The following is a 13,169-nucleotide window of genomic DNA, read 5'->3' on the forward strand; positions in this document are numbered from 1 at the left end:
CCATTGTTTCCCCATCTATTTGCCATGAAGTGATGGGACTGGATGCCATGATCTTAGTTTTCTGAATGTTGAGCTTTAAGCCAACTTTTTCACTCTCCTCTTTCACTTTCATCAAGAGGCCCTTTAGTTCTTCTTCACTTTCTGCCATAAGGTTGGTATCATCTGTATATCTGAGGTCATTGATATTTCTCCCAGCAATCTTGATTGAGTGAGCCTTAAGTGTACATATATCCTCTCCCTCTTGAACCTGCCCTGCTGCTACCCAGCCCTCTAGGTTTTTTGCAGAGCATGGGGCTGACTGAGCTCTCTGTGTGAGACAGCATGTTCCCACTAGGTATCTGCTTTACATATGGTAATATATATGTTTCAATGCTACTCTCTCAATTTGCCCCACCTTCTCCTTCCCCTGTGTATCCGCCAGCCTGTTCTCTATGTTTGCATCTCTAATCTAAATTTAATTAAATAACCGCAGTGACATTATGTGATTACAACCTAAAGAATTAATACTTTTATCATTATTCTGGTAATAAGTAGCTAAAAATATTTTAAAACGGGGACTCAATCTTGTATTTTAGCAAATAACTAATTTCAGTGTTTTCTTAGGATTTCTGTCATTAAGTTGTTTTGGATGGCACCCCAATCCTTTAAAAATCTTCAAAAAAGGTTTTCTATAAACTTGCATAGTGTTAATTATAGGTAATTCTAGGTTTACTATACTAGGAATTGTTTGAAGTCATAGATAATTTTCAAATTTAGTGACAGAAAGATTATATGCATAACAATTAGGGATCAACAAAATTAGGTCTCAAAAATATAACTAAAGTTTCCTTTGCCTAATTATGACATAGATATCTAATATGATATTAAACAAGTATAACATTTTAGACTTTTTATTAAATACAGCATTGGAAAAATGCATGTTGAAAATTGAAATATTTACTTTGCATTTTTTCTTAAATAGTTAATTTCTCCTTTGATTTGAAACTAAAAGTGTGACATGTTTTCTTTCACATCTATGTCAGTGTTAGTTCTCATATTTTTTATTGAGATGTTCCATACAAAATTGTGTTGAATTATTTATCTGAGAATGACATATATTACTTATTTGTGTAATGGAAAAATGCTTCTCACATATAAATGTTTCTGAATATAGAGCCTATGTAAAGTACTAGATCAAATGTTTGTTTACTAGTTAGGGTAAAATTTTCAGATATATTTAAGGTTTGTGGTACCTCAGATGGTCATATTTTTTTGTTTATTCCTGACCACCTTACACTGCAGTTAAATACATTTTTTGGAACTCTTCATCTTTCGATCATCATTACCTGGCAAAAGCAAATGGTAATATAAGTTCATTTTCATAAAAGTGAAATTCAAAGAACATTTTTGGAAACCAATGCTCAGTTTCTCAGTTTTGAGTACACACTCAGGTTACTAGTTTGACATTTGGAAATGATTTAAGCACACAAAAGTGTGCAATGATAAACTTTCTCTGGTGAATTTCATTCTGGCGGACTCATTGAACTAGCAAAACAGTAAGAAGTGCACATATTTAACTATTTCCAAATTTCCTTGAAGATAAATATTGAAAAAGTTTGTATGGTTCTAATGTCAAACAGAAAAATGCCTAATATTGTGGATGTGATTTTCATCAGCAAGGTAAAGGTAGAAATTTTCCAGACTTGATATGAGCAAGTAATTTTCTTTCAAAAGATGAAAACTTTCCCCAACGCCTTCCATTACTTGGCTGCTCAGCTATAAGGTGTATGACAGATGAAATATATATCCAATTCATCAAGCAAACCTTTAGCTGTCTATGGCTAAGACCATGGGAATGTTTCTAATTCACAGTATTCATTTTTGCGTGCCTGACACGGACCACAGGAAATCCATCAGCACAGGTGATTTTTGGTAAATGATGCAATGGATAAATTTAAATTTGGAATCTTCTCAAAATTGTCAAACATGATCTGTCTGTTCTCCAGGAGATCTACCCAATCAAGGGATTAAACCCAAATCTCCATGTCCTCTTCGCTGCAGGTGGATTCCTTACTGCTGAGCCTTGGGGGAAGCCCCGTGAGTACAAAGATATCATCAACCATCGGACTCCGAACCAATTCAGCCTTGTCTATCTTCAAGTTTGCAGCCCCTAAGAAGAAACCATTTTAGATATGTGTTAACACTTATTGTGGGCATCATGTAGGTGAGTCTCTAGGTCATATATTCATTTCCCTTAGTAAAAACTTTAATGCTTTGTGGATTTTCTCATTTCTTCAACATGCTGAAAAATTGCATTTCTGAATGGATTTTTATATTTCCAAATGCTTGTTTCAGTTTAGGACATTTAATTTCTGCTGCACTTAGAAGAAAATTTTATAAACTTACTTTCAGTAAATAAGTTTAAAACTCAGGTCATGGAGCATCTTTTGAACCAGAGCGATGAAGCATGCGGGCAGCAGCAGCAGGCACCTGGGCCCCAGCCGTGCCGCCTCGTTACGATGACCAGCGTGGTTAAGACAGTGTACACCCTGCAGCCCTCCTGTGTGCTGAGCAGCGGCCTGCCCGCAGATGCACAAACTCGAGCCACTTTTAAGAGCCAGTTACCTGTTAAGTCCAAAGAAGTTGATGTTTCCAGACCTCATTCAGGACCTTCAGAGAATGATGTTACAAAAATCATCAAACCGAGACGAGAGAATGGGCAGGTGAAGGCTACAGACACCTCCAGAAGGAACCTCAGAAAGAGCTACAAACCATTAAGTAAACAGAAATCGGAAGAAGAGCTCAAGGATAAGAACCAGCTCTTAGAGGCTGTCAACAAGCAGTTGCATCAGAAATTGATTGAAACTCAGGGAGAGCTGAAGGACCTGACTCAAAAAGCAGAGCTGCTGGAGAAGTTTCAGGACAACTGTTTGGCAATTTTAGAAAGCAAAGGCGTCAACCCAGGCAGTGAGACCCTGGCGTCACAGCAGGACTCCACCGCAGATCACATGGACTCCATGCTGCTGTTACAAACTTTGCAAGATGAACTGAAGCTTTTTAACGAAACAGCCAAAAAGCAGATGGAAGAGTTACAGGTCTTAAAGGTAAAGTTGAAGATGAAAGAAGAAGAGAGAGCCCAGTTCCTTGAACAACAGACCTTATGTAGCAGTCAAGTAAATGATTTCACAGCAGCCCTTGAGGAATGGAACAGCTCTTAGAAATATGATAAAAAGCAGGTGGCCACATGGCTCTCTCTTGGGGATAGACTCTCAGAGGAAGCTACTTAGGACATCTGCTTCTTGGCCATGATCTTCTAGGACTCACCATCCCCAGAATGAAAACAGTTTCTGCAGTAGGATTAAAGACAATCGATGTTGGAATGGCAACTGCTCCCTTAAGCAAGCATTCGTTCCCAGCCTTCAGATTGTCCAGCTCTCCTGAACCTCACAGTTCATAATTAGGGCCTACAGGAGAGGGGGCCTGAAAGCTTGGATCAGCCTCCTAGGATCAAAAAGCAGCACGTCATTAGCATCAGGAGACTCTAAACCAGCCACAACCAGAGAAGCCAGAAGATGTGCAGAAAGAAACAGTGAAGCATACATGCTAATGGGGGAGATCACTGAGGAGTCACGTCCCTTCCTAACTTGGAACACATTCTGTCCCATCCTGGCTGGGCTCGGTAACCTCACTGTAAATTTATGAACTGAAAGTTACCTGAAATGGCTTCATAATGGGGTGAAGGTATAGATAGCAATAACAGGTATGAAACAATACAACTTGGAGCTTTTAATCTAAAAAAAAAAAATAAAATAAAACTCAGGTCATCTATTCACCTATATTTCACAGCAGCACTGCTTAATCTATTGTTATTCAAAAATAACACTGGCTAAAATTGTAGTCTTTTATTTAGGTTATTAAGTTGTTTCAGATGCAACTACTACATGAACCAGTCATAGTACTTAATATGTTTTGCTTTATAAGTGACACTTTTATTTGTATACATTGATATAGAGACATTTTGCTTGCACATAAGTATGTAGAAATTATTTTCATCCCCAGAGGAGAAATACTTCTTTCCACATTTTACTTGAAAACATGAGGCTTTCTTCATTCATCTTTAATTTTCCCTCTTTAGATATGGATACAGTGAGAAAAGTTACTTTCCTCTTAAATTTTCAGTAAGAATAGAGATAGTATAATGTTGAATTACAACTGACATAGTGCTCAGTGCTTGAAATACAAAAGAGGATAGTGAGGACTGTGACATGGAAGGGAAACGATGTTGACTCCAGGAGATCGCTGTCACTTCACAAGTATCCTTAACTGTTAAAAGAAGGGAGCAAGCCTAACTCTTAGATAAAATCTCTAACTTATGAGGGTTGAAAATTAATCAATTAATTTTAGTTTTGTGTTTGTAAAACAAAACACCTGCTTGATAACTAGACTGTGACTTCCATTGTTAATAAATTATGGGCCATGTCTGATGCTATGAAACATTGAAGGCAAAAGGAGAAGGGAGTGTCAGAGGATGAGATGGCTAGATAGCATCACTTACTCAATGGACATGAATTCAAGAAACTCCAGGAGGCACTGAAGGATAGAGGAGCCTGATGTGCTGCAGTCCCTGGGGTCGCAGAGTCAGACATGACTTAGTGACTGAACAACGCCATGCGGCACATCAAACTTATTGTTTAGCATCAGATACTACTATTGAGTACAAATGATCAATGACTCATTTAATGAAGAATTATTTTAGGGGATATGTAAGTCCTTGAATAAAAAGAAATGATGGTGCATTTTTCAGCCCAAATTGGTTTTTTCAAGTAGAGTTTCAATTTAAGATGTCTGGGCTATGCAAATTATAAAGTTTTGAACTTTGAAGAAAGACTAGGCAAACAAAATGTGTAAAACACATATTTCATGGGTTGAGGCTACTTTGATTGACTTTAACACCTGAAGATTGATTTTGTTGTTGCTTAGTCACTAAGTTGTGTTTGACTCTTTGTGACTCCATGGATTGCAACACATCAGGCTTCTCTGTCCATAGGATTTCCCAGACAAGAATGCTGGAGTGGGTTGACATTTCCTCCTCCAGAGGATCTTCTCAACCCAGGAATCAAACCTGCATCTCCTGCATTGGCAGGCAAATTCTTTACCACTGAGCTACCAGGGAATTGCTGACCATCATTTTCAAAACATCCTTGACTGTGATTGGAATTGAGGTTGTTGAGAGGGTTGCATGAGAAACCCATTCCAAACTCAGTAATTTTATAATGTACTCCAGAAGCTGCTGTGGGACTTTATTGAGTTACCCCATTTGTTTACCTATTATCAAGTTCTTGATGTACATGAGCTATATTCATGACACACATTACTCATCTTGTGGGGATATAGGGACTGAAGTTATATTGTGATAGACAACAGTGATGTACACATACATGATGTATAGTAAGGCAACACATTGGTTCTACAATGTGAAATACATGTGATCCTTGAAAGGGATAATGCCAAGAAAAAAGGGGGTACCAAGTTAAAAAATAATAATATATACAGTCTTTGAAAGTTCTCCGTATCTATATCTGGAAGCCAGAACTTTGATTGATTTAACTAATATTTGTCAAAAATGTAACAAATGGTTCTTCTTAACTCACAATAAAGTATTTAATTCTGTCCTCTCCAAAACTTGCTTCCCTGTTGCCTCAGACAGTAAAGAGTCTGTCTGCAATGTGGGAGACCCAGATTTGGAATATCTCTTGGAAAAGGAAAAGACATCCCACTCCAGTATTCTTGCCTGGAGAATTTCATGGACAGAAAAGTCTTGTGAGCTACAGTCCATGGGATTGCAAAGAGTCAGACATGGCTGAGTGACTAACAATACCTCTCCAAAACTCATAGCTTCTTCTGATAGAGTCCTATTTAATCTTAACATTTTCACCTTAAATGAAATTACCAGCATGGAAATATCTTTCCCCACCAAGACAGATTTAATCAAGCTCTCTTCATTCTCAAAGCAATTTGTACAGAAGTCTATTCATTGCAAAATACTGAAGTTACACTTTTATACACATATCATCTTCAAAAGACTTTAAGATATATGTGAGTCAGCACCTTTGGGGAAATTGTGTCCATAATGCCAGCATAGTTAAAGTCTGTGGGATGAGCAAGTTAACAAATAAATTGGCGAAAACAAGCAGGTTGAAAGATTAATGTGCTCTCCATTATTATATTTTGCTTTACTTTCTGTTGAGATAAATGACCTGGTGATAGTTTAATGAGATGTTTTTAAAATAAAATATCTATCATAGACACTTCTAAATTTGCATGCCAAATGCGTTGGCCATCACATACAGAAATATATAAGTCTATGGCTATGATTGTCCTTTTATGTCATATATATCATGCTGTGTGCATTTAATTTACATTGTTTTTATAAAAGAAGTTTATTAGATATTTATATATGTAAAAGTACTGTGTAAAATCATGTGGAGCAGAACTTAAAAAAAAAAAAAGATCCTGCAAGAACCTCTAAACATTGCCTTCTCTATAAAATGAGAGAGAATAGTGGCACAAAGTTGTAAAAATCAGCTTTTCAAAATCCTAGAAATTAAGCAAAGGCTTGTGGTAATTCAGGAAGTATGTATTCAAGACAAACAACTGAATCTCAGTAAAAATAGTAAGCTTGTGACACTTTAACTTTCCTGATTCCTTTCCTTTCTTCCAAGCCCCCAGGATAACCTTAAAAGTAAAGAGACTGCAATCACTGAGAAAACCACCAGTCTAAAGCCAAAGAAGAGGGAAAATTTTGTTGGGGCTCCTTAAAGCCCCATTTCCATAGAATTGACATTGTTAGACTTATCTAGTAGTTCTCTACAAAACCCTATTTGCAAAGCTGTCTTTATTAGACATTACTGAGAGTTCATCCAGTGCAAACAACCTTTCAAAGGGGCATTTATCTAAATCAATCAGAGGCAATTGTTGACTGTCATAACTACCTGCACAATAGATAACAAACAAGACTAAGGTTAATCAGGAAGCTTAAGAGGAATATTTTGGAAATGACAACTTTACAGAGGATTTTGAAAAGCTCTGTTACATTCCTGAGAATCCAAAAGGCACTTGTGTGGTATAAGAACATGGGTATGAGGCTGCATGTATGCTCAGGAAAGACCAAAGAAAACCATAAGTTCTCAGTCTTGCCTAATTCTGAACAGAAGTATCACAGAAAGTTAAATCAAAGGTGGAATTATTAAATTTATTAATCAATGTTAAATCCATGCCCTAACATGTATCTTCTTCTTCTGGCGTCATATCTTTTTGCCTTTTGAGCTGACAAAAGTCCATATAGTCAAGGCTATCATTTTTCCAGTAGTCATCTAGGGATGTGAGAGTTGGACCACAAAGAAGGCCAAGCACCAAACTGATGCTTTCAAATTGTGGGGCTGGAGAAGACTCTTGAGAGTCCCTTGAAAATCAAGGCAATCAAATCAGTCAATCCTAATAGAAATCAATCCTGAATATTCATTGGAAGGATTGATGCTGAAGCTGACGTTCCAATACTTTGACCATCTGATGTGAAGAACTGACTCATTGGAAAAGACCCTGATGATGGGAAATATTGAAGGCAGGAGGAAAAGGGGATAACAGAAAATGAGATGGCTGGATGGCATCATTGACTCAATGGACATGAACTTGAGCCAACTCCAGGAGATAGTGAAGGACAAGGAATCCTGGCGTGCTTCAGGTCATGGGGTGGCAAACAGTCAGACACAACTTAGCAACTGAACAACAAACATGCATACTGACTTTTTCATGAAAGACTGGGAAATGTATTGGTTTCAGGCATTTAAGGACATCTTTGTCACATCATAAGCTGATCATTAAGTTAAGTGGGCTGATATTTCAGTGGTCACAAACAAAAAAGAATAAATATATTATAGAAATGTTTCAGAAAAGTAATCAGATGAACAAAACCACTACAAACAGCAATAATTAAAAAATTCCTAGAAATAGTGGAGCAGCTGATTTCCAGAATTGTCAGATTATATTATTTAAAATGCCCAGTTTTCAATAGTGGTGACAAAAAAACCTATGAGACATATAAAGAAACATGAGTGTATGGAACATATACAGGGGGAACATAGTTAACAGAAACCATATATAGGAAAGCTCTAATATTGGACTTACTAGAAAAATACTTTCAGATATTTTAAATGCAGTCAAAAATCTAAGGAAAATTATGTCTAAAAAACTACAGAAGAGAATAAAAGTAATGTCTCACCAAGTGAAGAATATAAAAAAATTATACATAAAATATATTTTTATGATAATTTTATCATTTAACTAGATAAAATACAAAAGAAAGATAACTTTTATCCAGTTAAAAGAAATTGTCAGAATGGAAAAAATATATTGAACTATACACTATTTACAAAAGCTATACTTTACATTCAATGAATTGAATAGGTTGACATGAAAATATAGAAAAAGATAAATCAAGTAAATAATAAAGAAAACTGAGGTGGCTGCACTAATATCAGATAAAATATACTTTAAGCCAAAAATTATCACTAAAGACAGAGGATAATACAGTTGACCAATGAAAAACATGAGTTTGAAGAGTATGAGTAGACTTATATGGATTTCTTTTTTTCAGTCAATACATTGGAAATATTTTTGGAGATTTTTTACAATTTGAAAAAAAAAACCCTCAAAAATGAACCATATAGCCTAGAAATATTAAAAAAAATAAAGAAAATTAGTTGAAGTTAGATAAGTCCTTAATAAATAAAATATATTTAGATCTAGTCTACTTTATCATTTACTACATGAAATATCAAAAATCTAATATAAAAAGTTAAATTTTATCAAAATCTACACATTCCAACACTATAGACCCTACTTGGCACAATTTGCAGTTGAGAGAAATGTAAAGCAATATAAAGATGCTATTTTAAATTAAAATAGGATAAAATTAGCTGTTGTATGTACTCTACTAATATAATCATTCTATAGCCACTTTCTATTACTATTGCACTGAACTGAATAGTTGTGAGCATTCATTTAAAATGCTGTATGATGCCAATCATCTCTCTATAAGCGGTTTGTCTTTCTAATAGACTGTGTATCACAGTGAAAAGTGATATCTAATTGTTCTCACATATTTTTTGTGTTTAGTGCTATATACAGTAAACCTTGAAAAATACCATAGGACCCATATGAAGTGCCAATGTCAAGTGTTGGAAGTGCTCCCAAAAAGCAAAGTCACAGTATTACAAGAAAACGCTTGATTTTCTTGATATGTATCATTGATTGAGGTCTACAGCTACTCTTGTCTACCATTTTAAGATAACCACAAATGGAGTACAGACTTTAAAAATTGTGAATCACTTTATCGTACATTTTTAACATATATCAAATATACTTGATTTTTCTTTTCATTTTTTTAGAAGTAGGGGAAAGGGAACATGACACGTCTGGAAATTTTCAGTAAAAGGACAGCTGAAGAAAAAAAAACGCTCAAGTTAAAGACAGAGAGAGAGAAAGAATGCTTACATCTTACTGAAAACGTGAGTTGCCTTTACAGTGTTGCTGTCTTTACAATGTTGTGTTAGCTTCTCCTGGACAGCAACTAGCAACATCAGAAGTCAACTATACCGCAATAGAAATTAATTCTAAAAATATGAAATAAAGATGAAGAGTATTGGAATAAAACAAATATTTCATCTAAAAATAAATAAGTGCAAAAAAATAAAACTACCATCTTTAAAAAAAGAAAAAAAAAAGATGAATACTCCATAGAGACCCCTGTAAGAAAAAAAGGAAAATCTGTAACTTTGTCATTGCAGCCACATCAATAGGCATGAAAACTTTGCACTTTTTGCAAAATACTGTTTTATCTTATATTGAAAATGCAGCTTTTATGCAGGTGTAGAATTGCTGTAAGAAATACAAGCTTATAGACCCTAACATGATTTGAAAAAGGCAGTTATTATATAACAACCTAAAGCAAAAGGAAAATGTAGAATCTAAAGTTGGAGAATTAAATGCCAGAAAAGGATAACTTGATAATTTTAGAAAGAGGTTTGGCTTAAAAATGTCACAATAGCAGGAGAAGAAGCTTTTGCCTACCAAAAGGCAGCAAATTGTCAGATGCCGTGAAGGAAAGTATTGAGGAGAAAGGATATTTGTCCAAACAGGTTTTTAGCACAGACGAAAGTGCACTATTCTGAGAAAAAAATGCAGCAAAGGAAATTTCTTAGTAAAGAAGAGAAGTGAGTACCAAGATTTAAGGCAGACAGGAATAGGCTAACTGTACTGTTTTGTGCAGGTGAAGTTGGGTTTATGATCAGGATTTCCCGTATTTGTAAAACTGCTAACTCCCAGGCTTGAAGAAAAAGATAAACACCAACTGCCTGTCTTTTGTTTGTACAGCAAAAAGAGATGGGCAGTGAGAATATTGTCTTTGATCAGTTCCACTGATGCTTTGCCCCTGAAGTCAGAAGTATCATGACAGTGAGGGACTATTCTTTAAAGATCTTTTGATATTGGCCAGTGTCCCTGACTTCATGAGTTCAACACTGAAGCTGTCGACTTGGTCTACTTGCCACCACCATCCCCACCGCACGTCTAATTCAGCCTCCAGATCTAAGGGTCATAAGAGCCTTTAAGTTTTATTATACACAATACTCTATGAAATGAGTTTTCAGTGCTGTGGAAGAGAACCCTGAGAGATATAACATGATGAAACTCTGAAAGGTTTACATCATTGAATACACCATTGTTATAAAAAAACTATGAAAGCTATTACATTGAAAACAAATTCCTGCTTAGGGGGAAATATATATATATATATATATATATGTCCAGATGTTGTGCATGACTTCACAGGATTTCTGACAGAGTCAATCAAGGAAAACAGGAAAGAGATTGTAGATATGGAAAAGAAGATAGGGGGTGAACATTTCCAAGATACGGATTTTGAGAGAATTTAAGAGCTGGTCGATGCCACACCAGGGGAATTAATAGAAGATGACTTGATGGATATGAATGCTTTTAAACCAGTGCCAGATACTGAGGAAGAAGATGTAGAAGTATCACCAAGAAACAAATCAGCATTAGACAATCTGGTAGAAGGGTTCTGATTATTCAAGACTGCATTTGACTTCTTTTACTATATAGACCCTTCTATGACACAGACACTGGAACTAACGCAAATGGTCGAAGAAGAATTGGTACCATATAGAAACATTTTCAGATAAATTAAAATCCAAAATGTGAGACAGAAATTGCCCTGTATTTTTGTAAAATTGGGCTTCCCACACGGCTCAGTCGGTAAAGCATCTGCCTGCAATGCAGGAGACCTGGGTTCAATCCCTGGGTTGGGAAGTTCCCCTGGAGAAGGAAATGGCTCCCCACTCCAGTATTCTTGCCTGGAGAATCTCATGGACAGAGCAGCTTGGCAGGCTACAGTCCATGGGGTTGCAAGAGTCAGATATGACTTAGAGCTCTTTCTTTCTTTCCATAAAATTACCCTGAGTGTGCTTGCTCCTACTGCCTCCCACTTCCACCTCCTCCATTTCTTCCTCCTTTGTCTCACTCCTGATACAATGAGACCAACTCCTCTTCCTCCGTCTCCTTAGTCTACTCAATGTGAAGATAACAAGGAAGAAGACTCACTTTCACTAAATGAGTATTAAAATAATATTAAAGTAATCATCAGGCTGTATAGTAAATAAACTGATCTGCTGTGCATGTGTCTCCATGTGAAAATATAATAAATGTATAGCAAAAGAGTATGATATATTTTTTGTCATCATAATCATTGTTATCTATGTATATATTGTGTAGGACATTGCATGAAGGCTTGTACTAAAGTGCATAGTCCATCCTTTCATGGGCATAAGGTGAGTGACATTTAATATGAAATTAATGTGGTAGTTTTCTCACTATCTTATAATTCTACTTTCAAAGAATTACATTACTGAGTAAAACACCCCACTCCACTACTTAGAGAAACTACATATCAACATTTATTACAGGTAAGTGTTGTTTTTTTTTTTTTAAACAATGTAACAACGTTTCCAATACCATATTACAAACATAACTAAATGATCATGAACAAGACAAGGATGTCTACCCTCACCACTTCTATTCAACATTGTATTGAAAGATCTAACTTCAACATCTTTTTGTGATAAAAATAAAAGTTAGCCAGACTACAAGACAGTAAAACTATCTCTACTTGAAGATGGAGTTAACTTGTAAGTAGAAAATCCTTAAGAATATACTAAAACATTCTCTAGAGCTTATAAGTTCAGCAAATTTGCAGTATTTAAGGTCAATACATAAAAGTCAGTTGTATTTCTCTACACTAGCAATGGACAATATGGGAGTTAATTTAGATGCTATTTAAAATAGAATAAAAATAATAAGATATTGAAGAACAAATTTAATATGATTTGGACACTGAAAACCACAAAAAAATTTTTGACAGAAATTAAAGACCTGAGTTGCTGGGAAAGATTGAGGGCAGGAGGAGAAGGGGACGACAGAGGATGAGATGGTTGGATGGCATCACCGACTCAATGGACATGAGTTTGAGTAAACTGCGGGAGTTGGTGATGGACAGGGAGGCCTGGCGTGCTGCGATTCATGGGGTTGCAAAGAGTCAGACATGACTGAGTGTCTGAACTGAACTGAAAGACCTAAATAAATGGAGAGACGCCCCACACTCTTGGATTGGGAAACTCAGTATTGTTAAGATTGTAATATCTACAAATTCAACAAAATTCCTACTAAATCCCAGATGTAGAAGTTATTTGCAGAAGTTTATGATCATAGAACTCATGAGGAAATGCAAGGGACCAGAACACTCAAAACATACCTAAAGAATAAAGTTGCAGAACTCACACTTCTTGACCTCAAACCTTACTACAAAGGTACCGTTATCATGACCATGTGGTACTGGCATAGATAAAAGTAGAAATCAATGAAGTAGATTAAGATTCTTTGGTCAAAGTGATTCTTGTCCAGACTGCTAAGAAAGAGCAATGTGGAAAGAATAGTCTTTTCAGCAAATGGATCTGGAACAGCTAGATATTCACATGCAAAATAATGGAATTCTACCTTTACCTACATCATATACAAAAGACAACACAAATAAATGAAAGATCTAAATGTGAGAATGTAAG

At 35.8% G+C, this 13,169-nt stretch overlaps 1 protein-coding gene across 1 annotated transcript; it reads left to right on the forward strand.

Moving 5' to 3' along the window:
- Nucleotides 1–2,414: 2,414 nt before the first annotated feature.
- On the forward strand, nucleotides 2,415–3,794 carry LOC110151823 (small kinetochore-associated protein-like). Its single transcript, XM_070457984.1, has one exon. It carries the CDS (start codon nucleotides 2,415–2,417, stop codon nucleotides 3,195–3,197), a length of 783 nt encoding a protein of 260 aa, XP_070314085.1. The 3' UTR covers nucleotides 3,198–3,794.
- The last annotated feature ends 9,375 nt before the right edge of the window (nucleotides 3,795–13,169 follow it).

This window comes from Odocoileus virginianus, chromosome 29 (genome assembly GCF_023699985.2).
Source record: "Odocoileus virginianus isolate 20LAN1187 ecotype Illinois chromosome 29, Ovbor_1.2, whole genome shotgun sequence".
Classification (NCBI taxonomy): Eukaryota; Metazoa; Chordata; class Mammalia; order Artiodactyla; family Cervidae; genus Odocoileus; species Odocoileus virginianus.